This window comes from Macrosteles quadrilineatus, unplaced genomic scaffold (genome assembly GCF_028750875.1).
Source record: "Macrosteles quadrilineatus isolate MER2022 unplaced genomic scaffold, UCM_ALF_1.0 Scaffold_6__1_contigs__length_79288215, whole genome shotgun sequence".
In the NCBI taxonomy this organism is placed as follows: domain Eukaryota; kingdom Metazoa; phylum Arthropoda; class Insecta; order Hemiptera; family Cicadellidae; genus Macrosteles; species Macrosteles quadrilineatus.
In genome coordinates, this window is record NW_026542599.1 from 14727243 (window position 1) to 14747995 (window position 20753).

At 37.2% G+C, this 20753-nt stretch overlaps 2 protein-coding genes across 2 annotated transcripts in view; both read left to right on the top strand.

Moving 5' to 3' along the window:
- LOC128996634 (cell adhesion molecule Dscam2-like) overlaps positions 1-20753 on the top strand; it is a 55560-nt gene that overhangs the window by 12116 nt on the left and 22691 nt on the right. The window contains exons 8-19 of the mRNA XM_054422040.1: positions 4877-4996; positions 6039-6212; positions 7590-7868; positions 8406-8527; positions 9441-9609; positions 9741-9811; positions 10840-10920; positions 13352-13499; positions 14907-15053; positions 16185-16343; positions 17322-17455; positions 18143-18299. Coding sequence (XP_054278015.1) covers positions 4877-4996; positions 6039-6212; positions 7590-7868; positions 8406-8527; positions 9441-9609; positions 9741-9811; positions 10840-10920; positions 13352-13499; positions 14907-15053; positions 16185-16343; positions 17322-17455; positions 18143-18299 — 1761 coding nt within the window. The remainder of the gene's footprint in view (positions 1-4876; positions 4997-6038; positions 6213-7589; positions 7869-8405; positions 8528-9440; positions 9610-9740; positions 9812-10839; positions 10921-13351; positions 13500-14906; positions 15054-16184; positions 16344-17321; positions 17456-18142; positions 18300-20753) is intronic.
- On the top strand, positions 212-1957 carry LOC128996113 (F-actin-capping protein subunit alpha-like). The gene has a single exon (XM_054421225.1). It carries the CDS (start codon positions 336-338, stop codon positions 1242-1244), a length of 909 nt encoding a protein of 302 aa, XP_054277200.1. The 5' UTR covers positions 212-335; the 3' UTR covers positions 1245-1957.

The following is a 20753-nucleotide window of genomic DNA, read 5'->3' on the forward strand; positions in this document are numbered from 1 at the left end:
AGTTAATGCTACCAGCAGGATTCGAACCCGGGACCTACAGTATATCAGCCCGGCACGTTAACCATTAGACCACCGAGGCCGATGGCTATCGACCGTTTTGTTACGGTAATGGCGTTCCCTCAGCTAATAAGAAGCCCACAGCTGTCATCGTAGCCTCTTCTATACCTCCCCTGAGTAAATACCCTGTCCAGTGTGAGTGTAAACAAAACAAACAGAGCAGTGAGCTGTTGTTGTGTTGTTTTGTTATTGGTTGTATAGGTTAAGAAAAGAAAGAGTTTTAACGTGGCTGGAAGAGCCTCAAATAATCACTAGAATACTGGAAAGCCAAATTTTTAATGGCTAACACAAAGAGGACTTCGAGTAGGAGTACCTCCAGTGAAGAAATGAGTGCAGACGGACATGAATTGTCAGACCAAGAGAAGGTTTGTATAGTGTCAAATTTTATCCTTCATTCTCCACCTGGGGAATTCAATGAAGTTTTTAATGATGTACGAGTTCTCCTCAATGACGATGTTCTACTAAAAGAAGGAGCTTCAGAGTCAATTTCCGAGTACAATAAGGACCAATTAACACCAGTAAAAATAGAGAATAGTGGTTATCAGGTTCTGATTACAGATTTTAATGACATTGGAGGTTCACGGTTTGTTGATGCTCGCTCTAAACAAACATTTAAGTTTGATCATCTAATAAAACATGCTAGTGACTTTGAACATTTGGAACCAGATCTAATGACAGAAACATGGAGATTTCTGTTGGAAAAAGAGTTAGATGAATACATTTTTAACCACTACAAAAATGGTGTCTCCAGTGTTTTTGCAAAGAGGATAGGCACAAATATTGTGTTGACTGCTTGTATAGAAAACCACCAGTTTAATGCCAACAACTATTGGAATGCCCGATGGAGGTCCCAGTGGACTGTCAATATTATCAACGGTTCTGCAGAAGTCAGTGGCATTATAAAGGTTCAAGTCCACTATTATGAAAATGGAAATGTCCAACTGGTCAGTTCAAAAGATATTAAAGAACTCCTTGTAGTTTCTTCTGAAGAACAGATAGCCAAGGATTTAGTGAAACTAATAGAAGAAACAGAAACCAATTATCAGAAAGCAATTTCTGAAAATTACCAGACGATGAGCGGTACGACATTCAAGGCTCTGAGACGTCAGTTGCCCGTCACAAGAACCAAGATCGATTGGAACAACCTGGTTGGATACAGCATCGGTAGGGAGCTCAAGAGTCAGTGACAACAATATTCGGTAACCTCATTAGTTCATTTATTATTCCCTATCGTTTGGACAGTAACAACTGACTACCTCAACAATTACATGATTTAAGACAAACAAAATGCTCATTTTCATGTTATTTTTCAAACTCATGCCTTTATCGTCAAGTGTTTTATAGTGTAATTCATCAGACTTTAAGACAAAGTAGCCTAGCGTAACTCATCTAAGAGGTATTTAAGTTAAAACTGAGCTAACTTAGGCTATTTAAAACTTTTAAATTACATTCTTTCCTATTTAACTTACCGTGACTGATGGACTGAACCCTTAAAGACATTTTAAGTTGACTTATTTGAAATAAAGTACAACGAACTGCTGTGTTTATATGGGTCATTCATTAGTGGGAGTGTTTGAATAAAAGATCTTTTTACCAAAGACTGTTGAAAATGTTTAATCTTTGGACATTTTTGTACTTAACATTTATTTGAACAATTAACTTATATAGCCCTGTAATTAAGTTACCGGTACATCACAAAGTAGATCTATAACTAAACCAATGTGAACTAGCCTATATAAATTACAGTTTTCAATTAATTTTTGTCCATAAGTTCAACCTAAACTTCGGGTGTTGTTTCACTGTTAAGCGTTTTTTAAGAAAAGCTTCATGGTTGTCTTTCATGGCACCTAATATTCAAATTTGTCTTTGACTGTTTCAACTTTAAGGAATAAAAGTTGGTTATGAATAAATATTGAATGAAGTTGTGTTTGATATAATTTATTTAGGCCTAAGTTACCTACTCTACCAATAGTCTAAGTCTACCTCATCCATACAATATTAGCCTATATAGCCTACTTAGCAAGTCAGTGCAAGTGACATGCAATAGCCTTACATTAACTAGGGTAGGTAACATTGCAGTAAATTAGGCAGCCTACTTAAAAAAGGTTAGTAAATAGTCTTCTCATAGCATAATTTGGTAACGTACATAAGTTAGGTTATTTAACTTGTCTGGAGAGGACCATAGACAAAAATAATTAAATAGGCTATAGACCCTCAACTGTGCTGCAGTTAAGTTACTATAGATTCTGGCGCACACTGCTGGGAGCGCCAAGTAGTTACGGCCTACACGCTATGTTTAACTACACGGCGCTCCCAGCAGTGTGCACCAGAACCTACAGTAACCATGGTAACCACTGCACGGCTGACAGTAAAGTGAATTTACCAAAGGCCTACAGAAAATAAGCTGTTACCATAGGTCCAATGGTAAGACCTAGATCTGGAACCGATTTTTCTTTGCGTTTTGATGTTCACAGAGGCCCTAAATATGTATCCGTTCAAACTCATGTACATAGCTGTAGGCTATGAGTGTCCGTTAGCATGATAAGCCTAATTGGAGTAAAAATTATCTGATTTTATGATGTTTGATACAAACGTGTGTCACTGTAAACCTACGTTTATTCCAACTTGTTTACACTATGCATGATCAGACTAAGGGAATACAGTTTCATTTTTCAATATAGCCTCCAGATTACCCATATAAGTGGTTTAAATAGTCTACCTGGATTTTATCCAATCCAAATGGTTGTGGTAGCAACTAGTTTCGGTTCAACACTGGAACGATAAGGCCACTTATTTTCTATATTGGAGTGTTAGTGTTGCACAATTTTATGGTTACAGCAAACCCCCGCCCCCCCCCCAAAAAAAACTAAATTCAAATGTTTTTCTTATGGAGAAAAAGTTAACTGTTGTATTTTGCTTGTTTAATGTATGCTGATCAAATTTGCAAAATTTATTTCATTCCAAGGTATTAAAAATTTAATAAAAAATATTTTAGTTAACCCTTTCTTGTAGCAGCAAACCTAAGTAACTTACTATTTGAATAGAGGATAAATCCTGACATGTTTAAGGAAATATTTTTGTGGAAGATAGATCCACTTAGTCTCCACCGCAGGTTTGCTGCTGCGGGGGTATTTTTAGTTTTCAATCAACTTATTTTGGCAAAAAAATTTATCTGTTGCAGGAATATTTGAAATGTATTTTTAACTTCAGTTTCTAGTCTAAAAAAATAACTTTTATAAGTCAGATACGATATATACATTTTTAAGACAAGTCAACACTTGTGATTAAAAAGTATGTTTTGGCTTGTAACTTATATAAGTTACTAACTTAGCCTTTTCAGAGTTCATCCGTGAAGCAGAACTCAGATGAGTTTAAGTAAAGTATCCTATGGTTTGTTTAACTCACTGATTTGGAAGAGTGTGGTAAATCTTGATTGCTGCATAATGATTTGCACTTTTAACACTTTGATTTTGGGTAAATAAGGCGAAAGACCTTGAAGTCGACGAGTACCAGAGGTGTGGACAGTCCTCCCATCTTACATCTGTAAAAATCTGCAACATGCCTTCTAAAAGGCAACTTGTATACAGGTAACCGATGTCTATATAACTTTCCCGTAAGGGGGTCTGGGACTACAAATTAATAACCCCCAGTAAAGAGAGGGGCCCTACTGTGGAAAATTTGTAAAAATTTAGTTACAAAATGTTTGATTTTACTCTTTTGGTACCTTGTCAATCTAATTTTTCCATTGTTTTTAAAATTTGAAAACTTGACTTATTTAACTTACTGCTTTCTGCTGTGGCCTCTTCCCAAAACAATGCCTCTTCCTTTCTCATATTAACTACATCCAAGGTGTTTCATATCAATATTGTTGGTGCATTAAACCTGAGGTTGTTAGCTTTTGGTGGATGAAACCAGGGACACACCTTCATGGGGAAGGATAAGATTCATGATAACCTTTTACATACAACTAATTATCAATAATTAAAACCAGATTTACAAAATCTATTTTCCTTTTACCATATATCACTACAACATTGCTGTTTTTTCTCACCAAAGCTGTAAGACATATACATATTTTTTTATTAATTGCTCCTAGAGTTCTTTTTGTACTAATTTATTGTTTCAAAACCATTTGAAGAGCAATCAGGTGTGTTAGCCTAGCTTTAAGGCACCGTCCTAGCTAGACGACCAGAGCGACACGATCAACAAGACCAACGGTCGCAACTGTCGGTGAAAAAATGTGTGCACACTGAGAAGCGTGACAAGGCGACGTTCCACGGGCTGAGGAAATAGCTGTGGTAGATGCCGCTTTGTCGCGTCGCTGGACTAGCGCTACCAAATAAGCAAACGACAAACATGTTTGTATCTTAAAGTGCTTGTAGCGCGACGCCACTCTTGCTGCTCAGCTAGGACACTCCCATTACTTACCATGTGTTTGTATTGTTCGCTATTGTCGGTCGCGTTGCTCTTGCCGTCCAGCTAGGACGGTGCCTAAGTTTCTTCAATTCAAAATGTCGCTGTGGCATTAATGTAGTGCACACTGCTAGAAATGGTGACTCCTGTGGTCAATCTGGTCGCACTGTGAAATTGTAAGTGCCTGGTCTTCCAGACTCCACAGAGGATATAGTGCAGCACACATCCGCTAGACTATAGTTCGGACACTTAGAAAGCGACCTCCTCTAGCATTGGGTAGCATTAGTGCGCAGGTCGTTTCCCAAGCGGCCGAACTATAGCATAAAAAACTCATGATTCTAGGTACACGGTTATATATGTGATCAATGTTTGTCATGACCATTTTAAAGATTGTTTATTGTTACAGTGGCTCCCACATGGTTGATGGAACCACACGATATCTCAGTACTGTACCAGCAACAGGCAGCTCTACACTGTCAGGCTCATGGCTACCCACAGCCTAGGATCACTTGGATGAAAGCTAGATGTCAGTACATGCGTATTTTATAACTATAATACACTTTAACTTGGCCACAGTCAAGTCATAAATGTACCTGACAGCTGTAAGGATGAATTAAAGCGAGTTTATTAGGTATCCCATCCTACCATAACTCCCTGATATTCTAAAGATGAGATAAAGCTGTGACCATAAAGAGAAGCAAGTTTTTAGGTATCCCATCCTACCATAACTCCCTGATGTTCTAAAGATGAGATAAAGCTGTGACCATAAAGAGAAGCAAGTTTTTAGGTATCCCATCCTACCATAACTCCCTGATGTTCTAAAGATAAGATAAAGCTGTGACCATAAAGAGAAGCAAGTTTTTAGGTATCCCATCCTACCATAACTCCCTGATGTTCTAAAGATAAGATAAAGCTGTGACCATAAAGCTAAGCAAGTTTATTAGGTCATCCTACCATAACTCCCTGATATTCCAATTTTTGTTTGCTTTCTTCTTGTCCATGTTAATGAAACTTTTGATTTATTGGTTTTGAGTAAACTTATACAGAATATTTCTTGTGATTATACTGCACCTAGAAATATATTCTAATTAGTTTATCCTACCATAAAGTCGATTTACCAAATTTAGAAGTCACAAACCGACTGAGCTTAAAGTTAGACAGGTATTTATTATTTATAGCGCATTTTGAAATTTCTTGTTTTATTGTAAACTATGAAGAATCTTTTATGGTACGGTGTAAGGATGAACAAGGGTAAAAAGTAGTGTTAGGTACCAGGATCCGAACTGGGCGAACTCACAGCATCGCTGCCTTTAGGCCAAAGTCTGCGGCGCTACCGACTGAACCACCGACTCACCCCAAACCAGACGTTCAACTGACGTTGATCATGACAGTGTGAGATTGTGTCTGTGTGTAATTTAAAATTTCACATGTCTGTTGCAAAGTTTGGTGGGAGAGACCAACTAAAATAGTGGACATAAGTTTTAATTGTTTTTTTATTTTTTATTATAGTTTCAAAAGTGTTCAACTCTAGCCTATAATCTAATCTGTAGCCTACTTCTGTTTCTCAGTGGACCAGCCAAGCGACTTTGTCCCACTAGAGACAGACTCCCGGATGTTCCCGGCTGGCAACGGGTCACTTCTGATCCGGGCTGCAGACCCACTACATGAGGGACATTACTCCTGTGAGGCTAGCAATGGCATCGGGAACATTCTCCGGAAAGTCATCTTTCTCAGAGTCAATGGTAATTATAGTAAAACATTATTCGATATTTATCATGTAAAGTACGATGATAAATTGAGCTTGGAGGAGAGTGAAAGAATATTATGTTCTACATTTACTTTTCATAACCAAGTAAAATCTGAAATGCAATTTTATTTCCTCACTAGCAGTTACCCAAATCATGACTGAGTTTCCCAAATCATTTCAAATCATGACTAAAGTCGGGACCACGTAAGTTTGCAGTTGGTAGCAGCCAATCACAAGACAAGTCTAGTGTGACGTTGCCACATCGCCCATTGACAACACTTATTAAATATACAAAGCAATATTTTCAAATCAGCTGGTATTAGATTTGGCAACACCGCACGGTTCTTATTGGTTCATTCAAAACCATATGGTAAATAGGCTCCTCCCTCAACTGCAAACTTATGTGGTCCCGACAATAATATAGAATGTTGTGGTTATTCAAACCAACAAAACAGTTGGTGAATGTAAACATCTGCTTTTAGATTATATTTATTTGTAAACATTGTAGTTCCAAAAGTCTGACATTGGACCCCTTAAAACCTTCTGGGGCGGAGCCCTATTAACGGATCTGCTTCAAAATTCACACAAACCATCCTTGAATAATGCTTAATAATGCCTGAAAGTTTCATTACAGTCTGTCGAGCTGTTTTCGGAGTCCATAGGGTACGGTATATACATACACACTTCCTCTTTTATAGATAGATAGATTCTACACTCTGACTTATTATTTATTTTAATTTTTTTTGGCAAACCATAAGTGGGTTTCAGTTTTTGAGATAGGTCAGCCTGAGTAAATATATTACGTTTTTCAACAAAATAAATATTACACTTAAATTCCACAACAAACAAAAAACTTTGTTCAAGGAGCCATCCAGCTACCAATTGTTGTAAATGTTCATTAAAATGTACTCTTAAAGATGCAAGCAGTATAAATTTATGATTTTAAGTTTTTATTTATGATTACTTTTCCTTTTCCTCAGAGTTTTATTCTAAAACATTCTATTTTGATTTCCCTGTCAAATTTAAAGTACTGCAATAAATCTAGTGTGCCTATGTCTTCAATGGATTTTGAGAAAAGTCAATAGCTTTTTGATAGCTTTGAACTGGATTCAGCCGTCATTTCTAAACAGCTGGTCTTAAGCAGTAACAAAGCTACATAGATCATCTCACTCCATTCTACACTCATCCTTCACTTATATTCCAGTTGAAATACACACCAAGGTGACGTCTCCATCTCAAATGATTGTAATAATGTATTTTAATGACAGTTTGAATCAGAATCATGTCAAGGAATCACTCGGCAACCTTTTGATCGTTAGGTACCCACTACCCAGCTGTACCACTAAATTATAACCTAACCTAACTTTTTCAGTGCCAGCCCACTTCCGCACCCGTCAGTTGAACCAGTCCGGCGTGGCTGGTGAGAGTGTCATCCTGGTGTGTGAGGCGGAGGGTGATCTACCCCTGAGAGTGACGTGGGGTGTCTCGCCTCGACTGCACGTGCCGCCTCCGCACAGTCGACACACACCCTCGGGTCTCGCCTCGGAGGTCCACCTGCCAGAGCTAACCAGACAAGACGCAGGCGCATACCACTGCAACGCTCACAACGAGTTTGGAGAGGACAACATGGTGATCTACCTTACTGTCAGAGGTGAATTTATGAACCATTGGGTGAATTATACATTTGTTGTTGTTTACGAACACATTGAAAAAATTCATTTGTCATGTGGTCCACCTCACCTTGATTATGCATTTCATCTTGTTATATTCTACAGATTTTCTGAAAGAATAAAACTTAACCTGAACTTCGCATTGGGCCTTGCTGTGTAAAAGGACTTCATGTTGATTTTAAAAAAATTATGATTTTTTGTACATTTTTTGTTTGTATTGATTGATTTAGATATTCAGTATCATATTCTAAAAATTGTTGTTGTAAAAAATTGTACAAAAAAATTGTTTTCCAAAAGTGGAAGTGTGTGTTGAATTTAAATAACACACACTACTGAAAGGAGGGCTATAGACTAATCAATGTGTTTGTTCAGTATCCTGAAATTTTGTTAATGATCATTACGAGACTGTTGTGTTCTCTTGCACATTATTTAACTTATGTTTTCTATATAGACTGTTGTGTTGCACATTATAAGACTTTGGAGTGTTTGAATGTTTTATATGATTCTGCCTGTTGCAGAGCCGCCTGATTCGCCAGAGCGCCTGGAGGTGGTTGAGGTAGGCAGCAGGTGGCTCAATGTCAGGTGGTCACCGCCTATCAGTAGCCACACCACCATCACACAGTACCTGGTTCAGTTCCAGGTAAGGCGGAATATAATTTTTCAATTTTTAGTTTACTTACAATTCAGGTTGTAAAAACAGTTTAGGCTTTCAGTTGGCAAAGACCCATTAATTTATTTGAGGAAATCTTTCTATTACTAAGTTAGTAAAATCCAAACCCCCAAGAACCGTAATATCATTTTTTGTAATCTACCTACCTAACTGTTAATCTTATGAGAAAGTATTTAGAATGCCTGTTTCTTAACCCTCTGAGCTGCAGGGATCGTCATTAATTTATTTCTGTCTATTTTCCATCCTGTTTTACCCTTTTGCAATAAACACAAAATAATTCTTTTGAAAGAAGTTTGAAGTGGACACCCATTTGGTAAGGGTGTGTAAAAAATAGCCTGATTTGAGGTTCAACTAAAAATATTCCTTCTATCCTATTAACTACTACTTGAATCATCTTCGTTTTTTTTAGTTGAGCCACCTCCATTATGCTCTCAAAAACAGGTGAATTCATTATGAATTAGTGAGTAGAACTGGATGGGATTCAAACACTCAGTCAGTGTTTGTCTCCTGGACCGGGATACAACAGTTTAGTATGTTCCTACATTGGAAGCGAATTGTTCTGGTCAGCCCAACCTGAATTAGATGTCAATTATGCCATGTTTTGCCAAGTTGGAAGTCATTGTGCCATATGTTGCCAAGTTGGACGCTACTGTGCCATATGTTGCCAAGTTACACACCATTGTGCAATATGTTGCGCCAAGTAGGAAGTTATTATCCCATATGTTGCCAAGTTAGACGTCATTGTACCATAAGATGCCAAGTTTTACGTCATTGTACCATAAGTTGCCAAGTTTGGCGTCACCGTTCAATATGTTGCCAAGTTACTTGTTATTGTGCTATATGTTGCCAAGTCAGAAGTCATTGTATCACGTGTTGTTTACAGGAAGAGGGAGGTGGCAGCTGGGGCAATGTAACTGTAGGTGGCAACACTCACTCTGCCAGGCTGAGTGGGCTCACTCCTGCCACTCACTATAATCTCAGACTTCTGGCTGTCAACGAGGTCGGGGCTGGAGCCCCCAGCTCCTCGACTACTGCCATCACTCTTCAAGAAGGTGTGTTACATTTTATGCCCCTAGACGTTACAAAATGAATGTCTCTTTCGTTTTCACCAGGACGGTGATATTTCAAGCTAGGATTTCTTTCTTTCCTTAAATGAATAACCAAAAAACTATTTTTGTTTCAGCACCAAGCGAAGCACCTGAAGAAGTGACGGTGGATGCTACGAGTGCAGACACTTTGGTGGTCCGATGGAGGGTAAGCGGTGATTTAGAATTGTAGCATTTATAAATTTGTAGTGGTTTTCATCATAGCCTCCTCTAATAAGTTTTTAATTTGACGGAGTACCATTTTGGATAGAGAAGAGATAGCAAACTCTGGTTTTCACCATTCTTTAAGTTTTTGTAAACACTTCAAAATGAGGTGTCACTTGAAGAGGTTTTACGTTTAAAATATTTGAGTTGCCCCCCAAATCCCCCCTTTTGGGGGACACTAAAAAATTTCAAAATCATAAAATGAAACTTCCTGCTTAGATTGCATGACCACCAAAAGGATATCTCTCTATATTTACTTAGAAAGATATTAGAGAGGTGGTCTTGACTTTTTATTCACCTTGTATATAGGTCTTTGTGTGTGAATCATTTGACAACTTTGCAAGATGAATTATGTTCAGACTGAATGTGATGATTTGATAATAATATGATACGACTTGATAAAAGGTCATACACCAACCGTGCAGATGAGTCAATCAGTCAGGGATTTTTCAAATAGTTTCATATGCTTGTCAACAAACGAGTATTTGAATTTGATGCATTGCATGATCTCCAATGCATTAGCGCACTTTACATTCTTAAAAGGTATCAGTTGCACCACGTCCAAAGCCTCTACCAGTTACACAACGTCCAATAGCTTGTCGTGCGACAGCGCTGAGCTATTGGACATCGTGTAACTGGCAGCAGCTTTGGTCATGCTACTGCTACGTTTTCAAGAGTATAAAGTGCGCTGTTGCACGACGACCAATCTCATGACGTCCAAAGCTTGTAAAAAGACTATGTTTCTTGTAGTTACTGTACTTTTGGACATGATGAGATTTGGACATCGTGCGCAACACACCCTTTGAATTTAGTTTCAAGTTGCAAGTATCTTAGACCTAATTGTTGGGTTTTTAAAACAAGATGAAGTGAATTTTATACCGGTACTTTACCTTGTCCCACACAACATTAGTTTTTCACTGTTACCCTTTGCTATACACTTCTGTACTGACTCATGTTTCTGTGTGTTTCCAGGCTCCCTCTTCCTCTAGCCATGGAGAAGTTGTTGGTTACCAAGTCACATATAAAGAAGTAACAAGTGGAGGGGCTCCAGAGGTAATTTATTTTAAGAACCCCGCAAATTAGTTAATATTTTTTATTATAAGAATATTTTGCAATGGCATTAGGATTTTTTTTTTTTTCTAAGTAGGTTTGAAGTGATTTTCTACACAAACCCTGTTTTGAATTCTCACCGGTTAAAGCTTTGTGCCGGTTATGTTGTGACAAGTTTGTCATTTACCTATTTGTACCTGATGCGTTAATTTGTTTTTACTGCCTAATAATATCTGCTAAGTCTTGGGTATAACAGTTAACACGTTCGCTGCTGACCACTAGATGCCGGGACAGCGCCAGGAGCTGAAGTAAACGCTCGCCGCTGCGTGACATTGCCGCCGATACACTGAATTACAGTAAAAACAACAGTAGTTATACTGGATGGCAATGTTCTGCAATAAAACTGGCTTTGGACGTAGTACTAACCCAGATAGCACAAAAACGTTATTTTCACGTGAAAAAAACATTTTTCATTTTACATTTTCACGTTATTTTGATGTATAAAAATGGGGAAAATCACGTTATTATCGCGCGAAAGTAACGTGAAAATTTCACAACTTTTCACGTAAAAATAACGCGAAAATAAAACGTGAAATTTTCGTTTTTACAATACAATATTTTCACATTTTACACTTAATATTTACGTTTTTAAAACGATCCTGCTTTTAAATTTTGTACACTTTTTCACCTAATGAAAACGTTTTTAAAACATTTATCTTTTGATTTTTTAACCATAGTCATGCAACTTTCATGTTTTGTAAACACAAATATTAGGAATTTGTTTACATTTTCAGCAAATTTAAGCTGTGAAACTCAATTAGTCTAGAAAACAAAATCAATCAATCACAATATCACACCCCAGATAGCACAAAAACGTTATTTTCACGTGAAAAAACATTTTTCATTTTACATTTTCACGTTATTTTGATGTTTAAAAATGGGGAAAATCACGTTATTATCGCGCGAAAATAACGTGAAAATTTCACAACTTTTCACGTAAAAATAACGCGAAAATAAAACGTGAAATTTTTGTTTTTACAATACAATATTTTCACATTTTACACTTAATATTTACGTTCTTAAAACGATCCTGCTTTTACATTTTTTACACTTTTTCACCTAATGAAAACGTTTTTAAAACATTTATCTTTTGATTTTTTAACCATAGTCATGCAACTTTCATGTTTTTTAAACACAAGTATTAGGAATTTGTTTACATTTTCAGCAAATTTAAACTGTGAAACTCAATTAGTCTAGAAAACAAAATCAATCAATCACAATATCACACCCCAGATAGCACAAAAACGTTATTTTCACGTGAAAAAAACATTTTTCATCGTACATTTTCACGTTATTTTAATGTATAAAAAATGGGGAAAATCACGTTATTATCGCGCAAAAATAACGTGAAAATTTCACAACTTTTCACGTAAAAATAACGTGAAAATAAAACGTGAAATTTTTGTTTTTACAATACAATATTTTCACATTTTACACTTAATATTTACGTTTTTAAAACGATACTGCTTTTACATTTTTTACACTTTTTCACCTAATGAAAACGTTTTTAAAACATTTATCTTTTGATTTTTTAACCATAGTCATGCAACTTTCATGTTTTGTAAACACAAATATTAGGAATTTGTTTACATTTTCAGCAAATTTAAACTGTGAAACTCAATTAGTCTAGAAAACAAAATCAATCAATCACAATAAGTGATTCTGATAGATAACAGCACTACCCAGGTTACAGTCGATAAAGTAGTGTCGCTATCTAGCAGGAAAGAGATGGAACGAAGACCTGTTCCAAACGACCCTGGTGGTGATTTTGCGAAACTATATTTGTTATTGTCAAAAAAGTACGTCCCCACGAGCTGCAAAGAAATATAGGACGCTTGCGACTGAGCTGGCTTATCCATGGCAACGTTAAACAAAAATGAACGGTGACGTTCCGGAACGTTCCTAGCTCCTGGCGCCGTTGCCCGGCTGATGTTCCGGAACGTCCGTAGCAGCGAACGTGTTAACAAACAACTCAAATCAAAAACAAAATATTTGAAAATTGAATCACAAATATTAAGTCCTCTTTTTTACAAAGACCTTTGAATAAATTAACTCTGTGTAGTAAAATCAGGCCACAGTCTCCATTCATCCTGAGAAAAGTGTGTTGCTTTTACATGGTTTGAAACTAGTTCCAACTGTCTTTGATTTGGAACTTAAAGAATTCCGACTAAATAAAAAAATCAACTATAACAAGCCTCAAGGATATTTATTTAGTCAGGGCTTAATTGGTAACAAAGTCACACAAGTAATCTCAGTCAATTTTACGTGGGTTGCAAAAAGGCTGGGTTCATCCAGGCAATACTAATTGGTAATGGTAATACTAATGATAGTAAATACATTTTTCAATAAATAAGAATGCAAACTGACTCCACAGGTGCGCACTGTAAGAGGCAGACAGAAGTATGAGATGGTTTTGACAGGACTGAAGCACTACACTAGGTACGAGGTGACTGTGAGAGCCTTCAACCAGGTGGGACCAGGGCCTGCCAGCACACCTCAGTTGGCTACTACTATGGAGGGTGGTAGGTAAATATTGCTGTTACTTCTGTGTCCTATCACACTATTGTCACTAGAGGCGTGCCAAAAGAACTGGATCTGTCGTGTTGTTCCGTTCCAAGTGCAGAAGATTTTGGAACTGGTTCTGCAATCGGCACCTAGTAGTTCTGACAAACGTTCTGGAACAGTCTGAGTCTATACCTTAGGATAGGAGATCCGCAATTTTTTATCGCACTTTGGCAGTTCTGGAATCATCTAAAATGGTAAAGTACGGAAATAGGTTATGGAGGGTAAAAATGGCCATGAAAACCTTTTTCCTTTGTTGTCTTCTGTGAGAATTCTGGGTTTGCACTGCCCAGCATAAACACAATTCCTTCTGAAATTAACATTTTCACGGCCATTTTAATTTCCCTTGCCTATTTCTACACTTTCCCTGCTATCATTGCATTAGGGTCATAAACTTCAGCCATCCGGTGATGAATGTCAGCATCAGATATATTTCTTGTGGTCAAAAACGTATTAATCACCTGATCTCGCACACTGCGGGAGATTCGATAATTTAGAAACACACAGCAAAGTGTACATGTCAACTACATAGCTGCAAATTGTGTCATTCTGTCCAAAAATTATGCCTGTAAGGCTGTAAGCAGTGAGGAGTCTTGTATCATGAACTAGGATGTCGCATGTACTCATGAACTACAGAGCTATACACAAAAACGGCCCTTTTATGTCTAATTTATCCAGTTTGTGTTCAGTGTGGATATTTGATATTTTGCTGTTAATGTTGTCTGTAAACTAATGAAGCCTGGGGAGCGAGCTGGCGTAGTGGTTAGAGCGCGGGACTTTAGTCCCTGAGGTCCCGGGTTCAATCCCCGCCAAGTCACCAATGGATTTTATCCAAGTGATAATGCCACAACCCCTAGGTCTACCCTGAAGTAATGTGAAAAACAATCCCAGGCTCGTGTCTAGCGTCCTAGGACAAAAAAAAATAAAAATAATGAAGCCTCATAAATTTTATTACTGTGACTTAACTATCACAACCTTTATGATACCTTGGTGTTAGGCCTACTTTTATTTTTTAAACTTAAATTATACTTTCTTTTGATTGTGCGTCCAAATTATTCCAGACATCTTCAAGTTTTGGTTAATATTCAAGTGCGCTACTTAGATAGTATCTAATAGTCAATTCTAGTTTGCTGTCACTAGTTAGAAAAGCAAATGTTTTATAGTTTGTTTGGTTTCTTAGTTTTTGGTTTTGCTTGTTTCCTATTTGATTATGTGCTATAAAACTGCTGTTTAAAATCTCAGTTAGTTTTGACATTACTCATTTCTAATACCTTACCTTACTAATAGTAATAGCATGTCATATCTAATAACTAATTATCTTCATTTTATATTCTTTTGAAAATCCCAATTACATGTTGTAATTTCAGTGCCAGATGCACCACCCGTGGACATCAGATGCAGTGCTCAGTCGTCACAAAGTATCCGTATACGATGGGAACCTCCACCAGTTGAAAACAGAAACGGAATCATTCAAGGATACAAAGTCATTTACAAGCAGGTCGACCCAAAACCAGGTAGTGTCTGTGAATTGTCCAATAAAAACTGGTCTAGTAGTGAGTGACTGCAGTTTTGATTACATAATCTGCGGTTATCTAACCTGTGTTATCTGGTTTTCTCCGCAGACGATTGACTACCAAGATATAGTGCGCAATTTCCATGTACTGTAACCTTAAAACACTGAAACAACGCCTTTAACCGCCCCTGTATGTACTTTAAAGATGTTTAGTGCCAAGGAATTTCCAGACACCTGCACTTTATTATATTTATTTTCTTTGTGTTTTGTTTGTCCCTGCATACTACACATTTATCCAACTACTTATAGCTCCCTAATACACATTTCTATTCCTTTCTTTCCTTTCCCATCTTTAAACCTTCTTCCTACATGTTTCTACTTTTCATCTCTCTACTACACATTTCTGCAACCTCTTGGTGTTTCTTCCAGTGGCGGATCTAGAACAGCCACAAGGGGGGGGCGAACCAGGGGGTCTGGGGGGTTCGGCGGTACCCTCCGAAAAATTAGTGTAAACTAAGTCTCCAAAATGGCAGTTTTATACCATTTCTTTGTCCAAAGTTAGTGTAACAAATTATTTTACCCAATTTGTATGCACTACTGTATTATATGCAGTAAAAAATATATGTATATGTATGCCCGAGGGGGGGGCGGTCGCCCCCTTCGCCCCCCCTCTGGATCCGCCACTGGTTTCTTCACAACTTGAACACAGTGTGAACTGGAGACTAAATGGAGGGATACTAAAATATATTATTCTTTACAGTTACAGATGTGGTGTTCCTCTGTTGTCAGTTATTTTTTATATTTATTATGAGGGCTTCAAAAAAGTTAAGGTTGCTGGTTTACAAAGGAAAACAAACTTAAAGCCTTAAACTAAAAGTTATGTTCGAATACTCCAGGAATACTTGAAGACAACAAATTTATGATTTCCAACATGTTTACAATTGGGTTTCTTATTTTCTGTTTTATCTAATCATTCCGACCTTCTAGCGACTGTTCGTTTGACTAATGGGAATTTTACTGTACTAACAAAGATGCAGTGTAAAATTAACAACTGAATAAACTTTATAATGATTTCTCTTTTGCTAATTTAAATGTACTATTTATTCCATAAACCACTGTTGTTGTGTGGCAGGAATGGCGGCAGACGTGGAGATAAAGAAGACGACAGTTCTGGACACTACGCTGCACGGACTGATGAAGTATTCCAACTACAGCATGAGACTTCTAGCCTTCACACACACAGGGGAAGGAGTTCATTCTCAACCGATCTACTGTGCCACGGAGGAAGATGGTAGGTCTATTTGGGAAAAAGTTAAAAGATTGTCTTTGTCAAATCATAGCCTTCGGGAGGTAAACACATCGATGAATTGGCAGAGATAGTAGCTGACGTTTTGGTTTTCATCTTACCAGTTTATCTTTGTTAACTCAACAACGTGATCATCTCAAAAAGATTAAGATCCAACAGTAAATTTTGCTCATTTTGGCTGGCCCCTGAACGGATAGGACAAATATGAACAGTCAATGATTTTTTAATAGGTCTACAATAATTTATTGCTAGTACAGTAGAGTCCCGCAAACTCGGCACTCGATAACCCGGCAGTCTGGATAACTCGGCCATCACCTGGCTCAGAAAATTAGTGATTTTTTGAGTCCGAGTTAAACATGGACTCAAGCCAGCTCAAGTCAAATCATTCTCAGCTCGTACAAATGATTTGTTTTACTATATCTGATGACTTAATACTAACTTGTAATATAAATATAAATTAAAGAAGTAGTTAATAAGATTAAAAATTGTATTGTTCTTGTTTTTAACCCTAGTTCCCGATAACCCGGCATTTCACAAACTCGGCACCCTTACAGTCCACATTACGCCGAGTTTGCGGGACTCTACTGTATAAAAATTTTTACGAATAAAATATTGATGAAAGGTCATTGTCTGCAGGTGAGGATCCTATGATGTAATTTCAATTAATAGTAATTTAATCAGTCTTTAAACAATACAGTCTATAAAGAAAGATATATTTTCCTTATTTTTATCCCAGTCCGATCTAGTTGTTATTTACTTTAACCAAAGTTTCGACACTGGTTGCATAATGATCACGCAGATGCTATTGTCGAGAAGATCAAATTTCTACAGAAGTCGGTCGCTGGGACGTTGTTAAGGTGGTCATGTACACACAGACACAAACATTGTACTATTGAAGTGTTTTCTTTGAAAACTTTATTTGGTATATTTTTCAGAAATGTGTCACAAAATGATCTGTTCCAGTTCCTGGGATCCCTGAGCAGATCAAGGCATTAGTGATGACGTCTGACAGTATCATGGTCACATGGACACGACCCACGGATGCTAATGGTGTTATCATCAAGTACACTGTTTACGTGTCCAATGGATCAAGCAAGGTAAGCTGTATGAATCTGCCATTAAAATGTGTATGTGACTGGGACGGTGGCGTCCTGTAATCCAGCTACTAGAGGTCACGAATTGTGGATATTTATAGGCTTGCACTGCACTGTAGGTGCGATACTCCCTGGTGTGGATTAACATCCACACTTGTGAGTACTACGACTATCGGCAGTACTATCCTGATAATTAGACCAATTCCTTAATTACAATGCAAAAAAAGTTTGAATTCCACTACAAACTGTAGGTCCCTTAGTTGACATTGGCTGTATGGGCTATTAGTTAACAGCTGTGTTTAAGGAATATGTCGGCCTTAGTTACTATCAAGACTACACGATCGCACCTCTCATCTCCATTCATTAAAATACCTACACTCTTATGGTCGTCATTTCAAAGTAAAGTATAAAAGTATTAATTATAGCCTAAATCAATGTATTCTGTAGAGTTATTTGATAATATGATGGATCTTATCATATAAGGTCAAGTTAAAATAAAAAGTAGTTCTTTAGACTAAGAAGGAAGAAAGTTATACAGTTTCTAATACTGCCAAAATTAATTCCCTCCCAACCACAAAATATATTTACAGTTGCTCTACATCATAGTAGGTACTTTATATACAATTCTGGTCACAAAATCATTAAAAGATGTACTTGTGAAAATCTTACACAGTTTTATTCGTTCAATAGGAAGTGTTAAACAAAGAAACAGTGTTTGGAGAAGAGTTGATTTGCGAGGTGCGCAGGCTCAAAGAGTTCCAGAGATATGAGTTCTGGGTGACAGCCTCTACCAGTGTCGGGGAGGGACCTTCCAGTACGAAGGTGTCTCAGAGTCCTATATCTAGAGGTGAGTTTTGTAGTGCCTGAGAGACAAAAGGTCGCCGGTTCGATCCTGTGTGTTGTAGCTTTTCGATGGTTTGAGACTGAACCCTGCTGCTCCTGATCATTGAGCTTTAATTAAACTAGTGGCTTGTAGGGACATAAGTCCCTAAAAAGCTCAAATGTAAAACAACTTTTTTGCAATACCGGTATTTAAACAAACTCAGAATAACATTATCTATGTGTCAGAATAGGCATCCCTACACCATATCTTTTGTGTAAAAATCAGTTTGTTGTTCTTCTTTGTTTGCTTTTGTTGATGTCATTTTCAATAAATAATTTGAATCACTCCAGTGGTTTAACATGAAAAGGCAGCAAAAATATCATTGTTTGTGAATAAATACTGGTTTACTAAGGTAGCTTTGGTCTTGTGGTTAATGAGGATAAATAAAAGCTTCCCTGTTTGGAATTTTAAAAATTCATTGGAGGTTCGCCTTCAGTTGAATTGAAGACGCCTGCAATTTCATCTGCAGTAGGCTTATTATACCTACGACGATCCATATTTATCCTGTCTACAAACCTAAGTTCTAACTCACTGTCCCCTTGTACAACAATTTCTTCCGAAGCTCTTTTTTAAATTTGTGCAAATGGATTTTCTAATAGAATTTCAGCTAGTTTTGACAATATTTCAGGTTTTAACCCTTTTACCGCCACGGACGAATGCAACATTGCGCGTGAAGGCCGCCGAGCGCTAAGTCAGCTGACCGCGCGAAGGTCGCCGACCCGTCAGCTGGCGCGACGCCTGAAAACCGCCGCTGTAAAATCGACTGATTTGATGACATCTGTTAAAACGGTCATAACTCAGCTGAAACAATAGCTAGAGCTATGATCTTTTTTTTATTTTGTTCGTATTTATTTGTTCTTTATGTCTATGTATAATTTGTAAACCATATACATTGTTTTTTTATTGTTACTGTAAGAAAAATCTAAAATTTAAAAAATATTTATATAAAATTTTGATTTTAAAATTTTAAAATGAACATTTGTATTATGTTTCCACACAATAACTATAACTTTTCTTAAACCTTATTATCTTATGAGAGTACAGTTAAAATTTTAAGCCAAAATATTTACAAATAAAAAAAATATAAGAGAAAAAGAAAAACTTGTTTATTTTTGACAAAACTTGAATTTTGTAAAACATTGGTAGTTTCGTATTGTTGGGTGACAATAATACCATTTAGGTTCTTACAGTGCAATTATTAGTGTTCAAAATAACATTTAAATTAAATTACATATAAAAAACACTGTTTATAACAATTACTTGTAACTGTAACCCAGAAAAAACATTAAAAAATAAAGTTATATCGTAAGCCTACCTTTATTGCTGCTGTCCCAATGATCCAATGTGCACAGAAAATTAGTTTTTGGTTACACAGTCAAAACATTAAAAATATACAATAGTTAAAAATCACACTTTTATATAATATTTACACATATTTACAACACGGTGTTTTGTTTTTGTTTACGGTTTACACTTGTGGCGTGGGAGGCAAGCCACGTGACATCCGGCTTTGCAGTTCACACACACCGTTTTGCTACGCCTTCTCTTCCCTTCTGGGTCGTTCTTCCCGCTACAGACCGAACATATCTTCTCCTTTGCACCATCGAGCCTTTCTACCCCAAATCCTTTCTTATTCATAGGTCCATCACCACCCCCGCCTAAATTTACCCCAGCATTTTTAACAGAGAGCCATTCTTCAGCTAATTGGTCGATTACTGCAATTTGGAACTGCAGGCGGTCCACTGGTCTGTCAGTATTCAATTTATATAGGACGTATGCATTTAGCATCATTCGGCCGAAAATGTTAAAAATCACCTTTTTCCAGTGCTTCATGCATCGTCTTTCGTCAAGGTAAGTATAAAGCATCTGGTCTGTTCCATCAATGCCGCCCATGCCATGATTATACTCATGTACAATTTGGGGTTTGTTCTTTATTAATATCCTCCCACTTCTACGGATTGTGTATCGTACATTTCTTGCCACTGATTTAGTTGAAAGGACAATAAACTGAGATTTGTTTGTTGCCTTTTCTCTGTAGGCCATTAGCAAAAGGGGTCCTTTCCGTACGTATACCTTTTTCCCAACTGGGTATTTCCCACGCAATTGATTGGGGATTCCTTTGCGATCAATTCGAACTGTGCCAGTTACATTAGTTGAGTTTGAAAAAAGGTATCTTGCAAGTTTTTTCGTTACGAAAAAATTGTCCAAAAACATGTGGAAGCCCTTATGTAACAAGTTGGCCATTTCTAGGAGTTTTACAACGACAGTGTATCCTAACCCAAACTGGTCAATCCTAGCCCGTTCAGTTTCATATCTGGCCCCCTTGTAACAATAAAATTGGTAGCAGTACTTGGTGTCGGCGTCACAAAGGACCCAAAGTTTGATACCCCATTTATGGTGTTTTTTTTTTGGGATGTA

Coding starts and splice junctions, on each gene's coding strand:
- LOC128996113 (XM_054421225.1), top strand. CDS start 336: ATGGCTAACACAAAGAGGACTTCGAGTAGGAGTACCTCCAGTGAAGAA.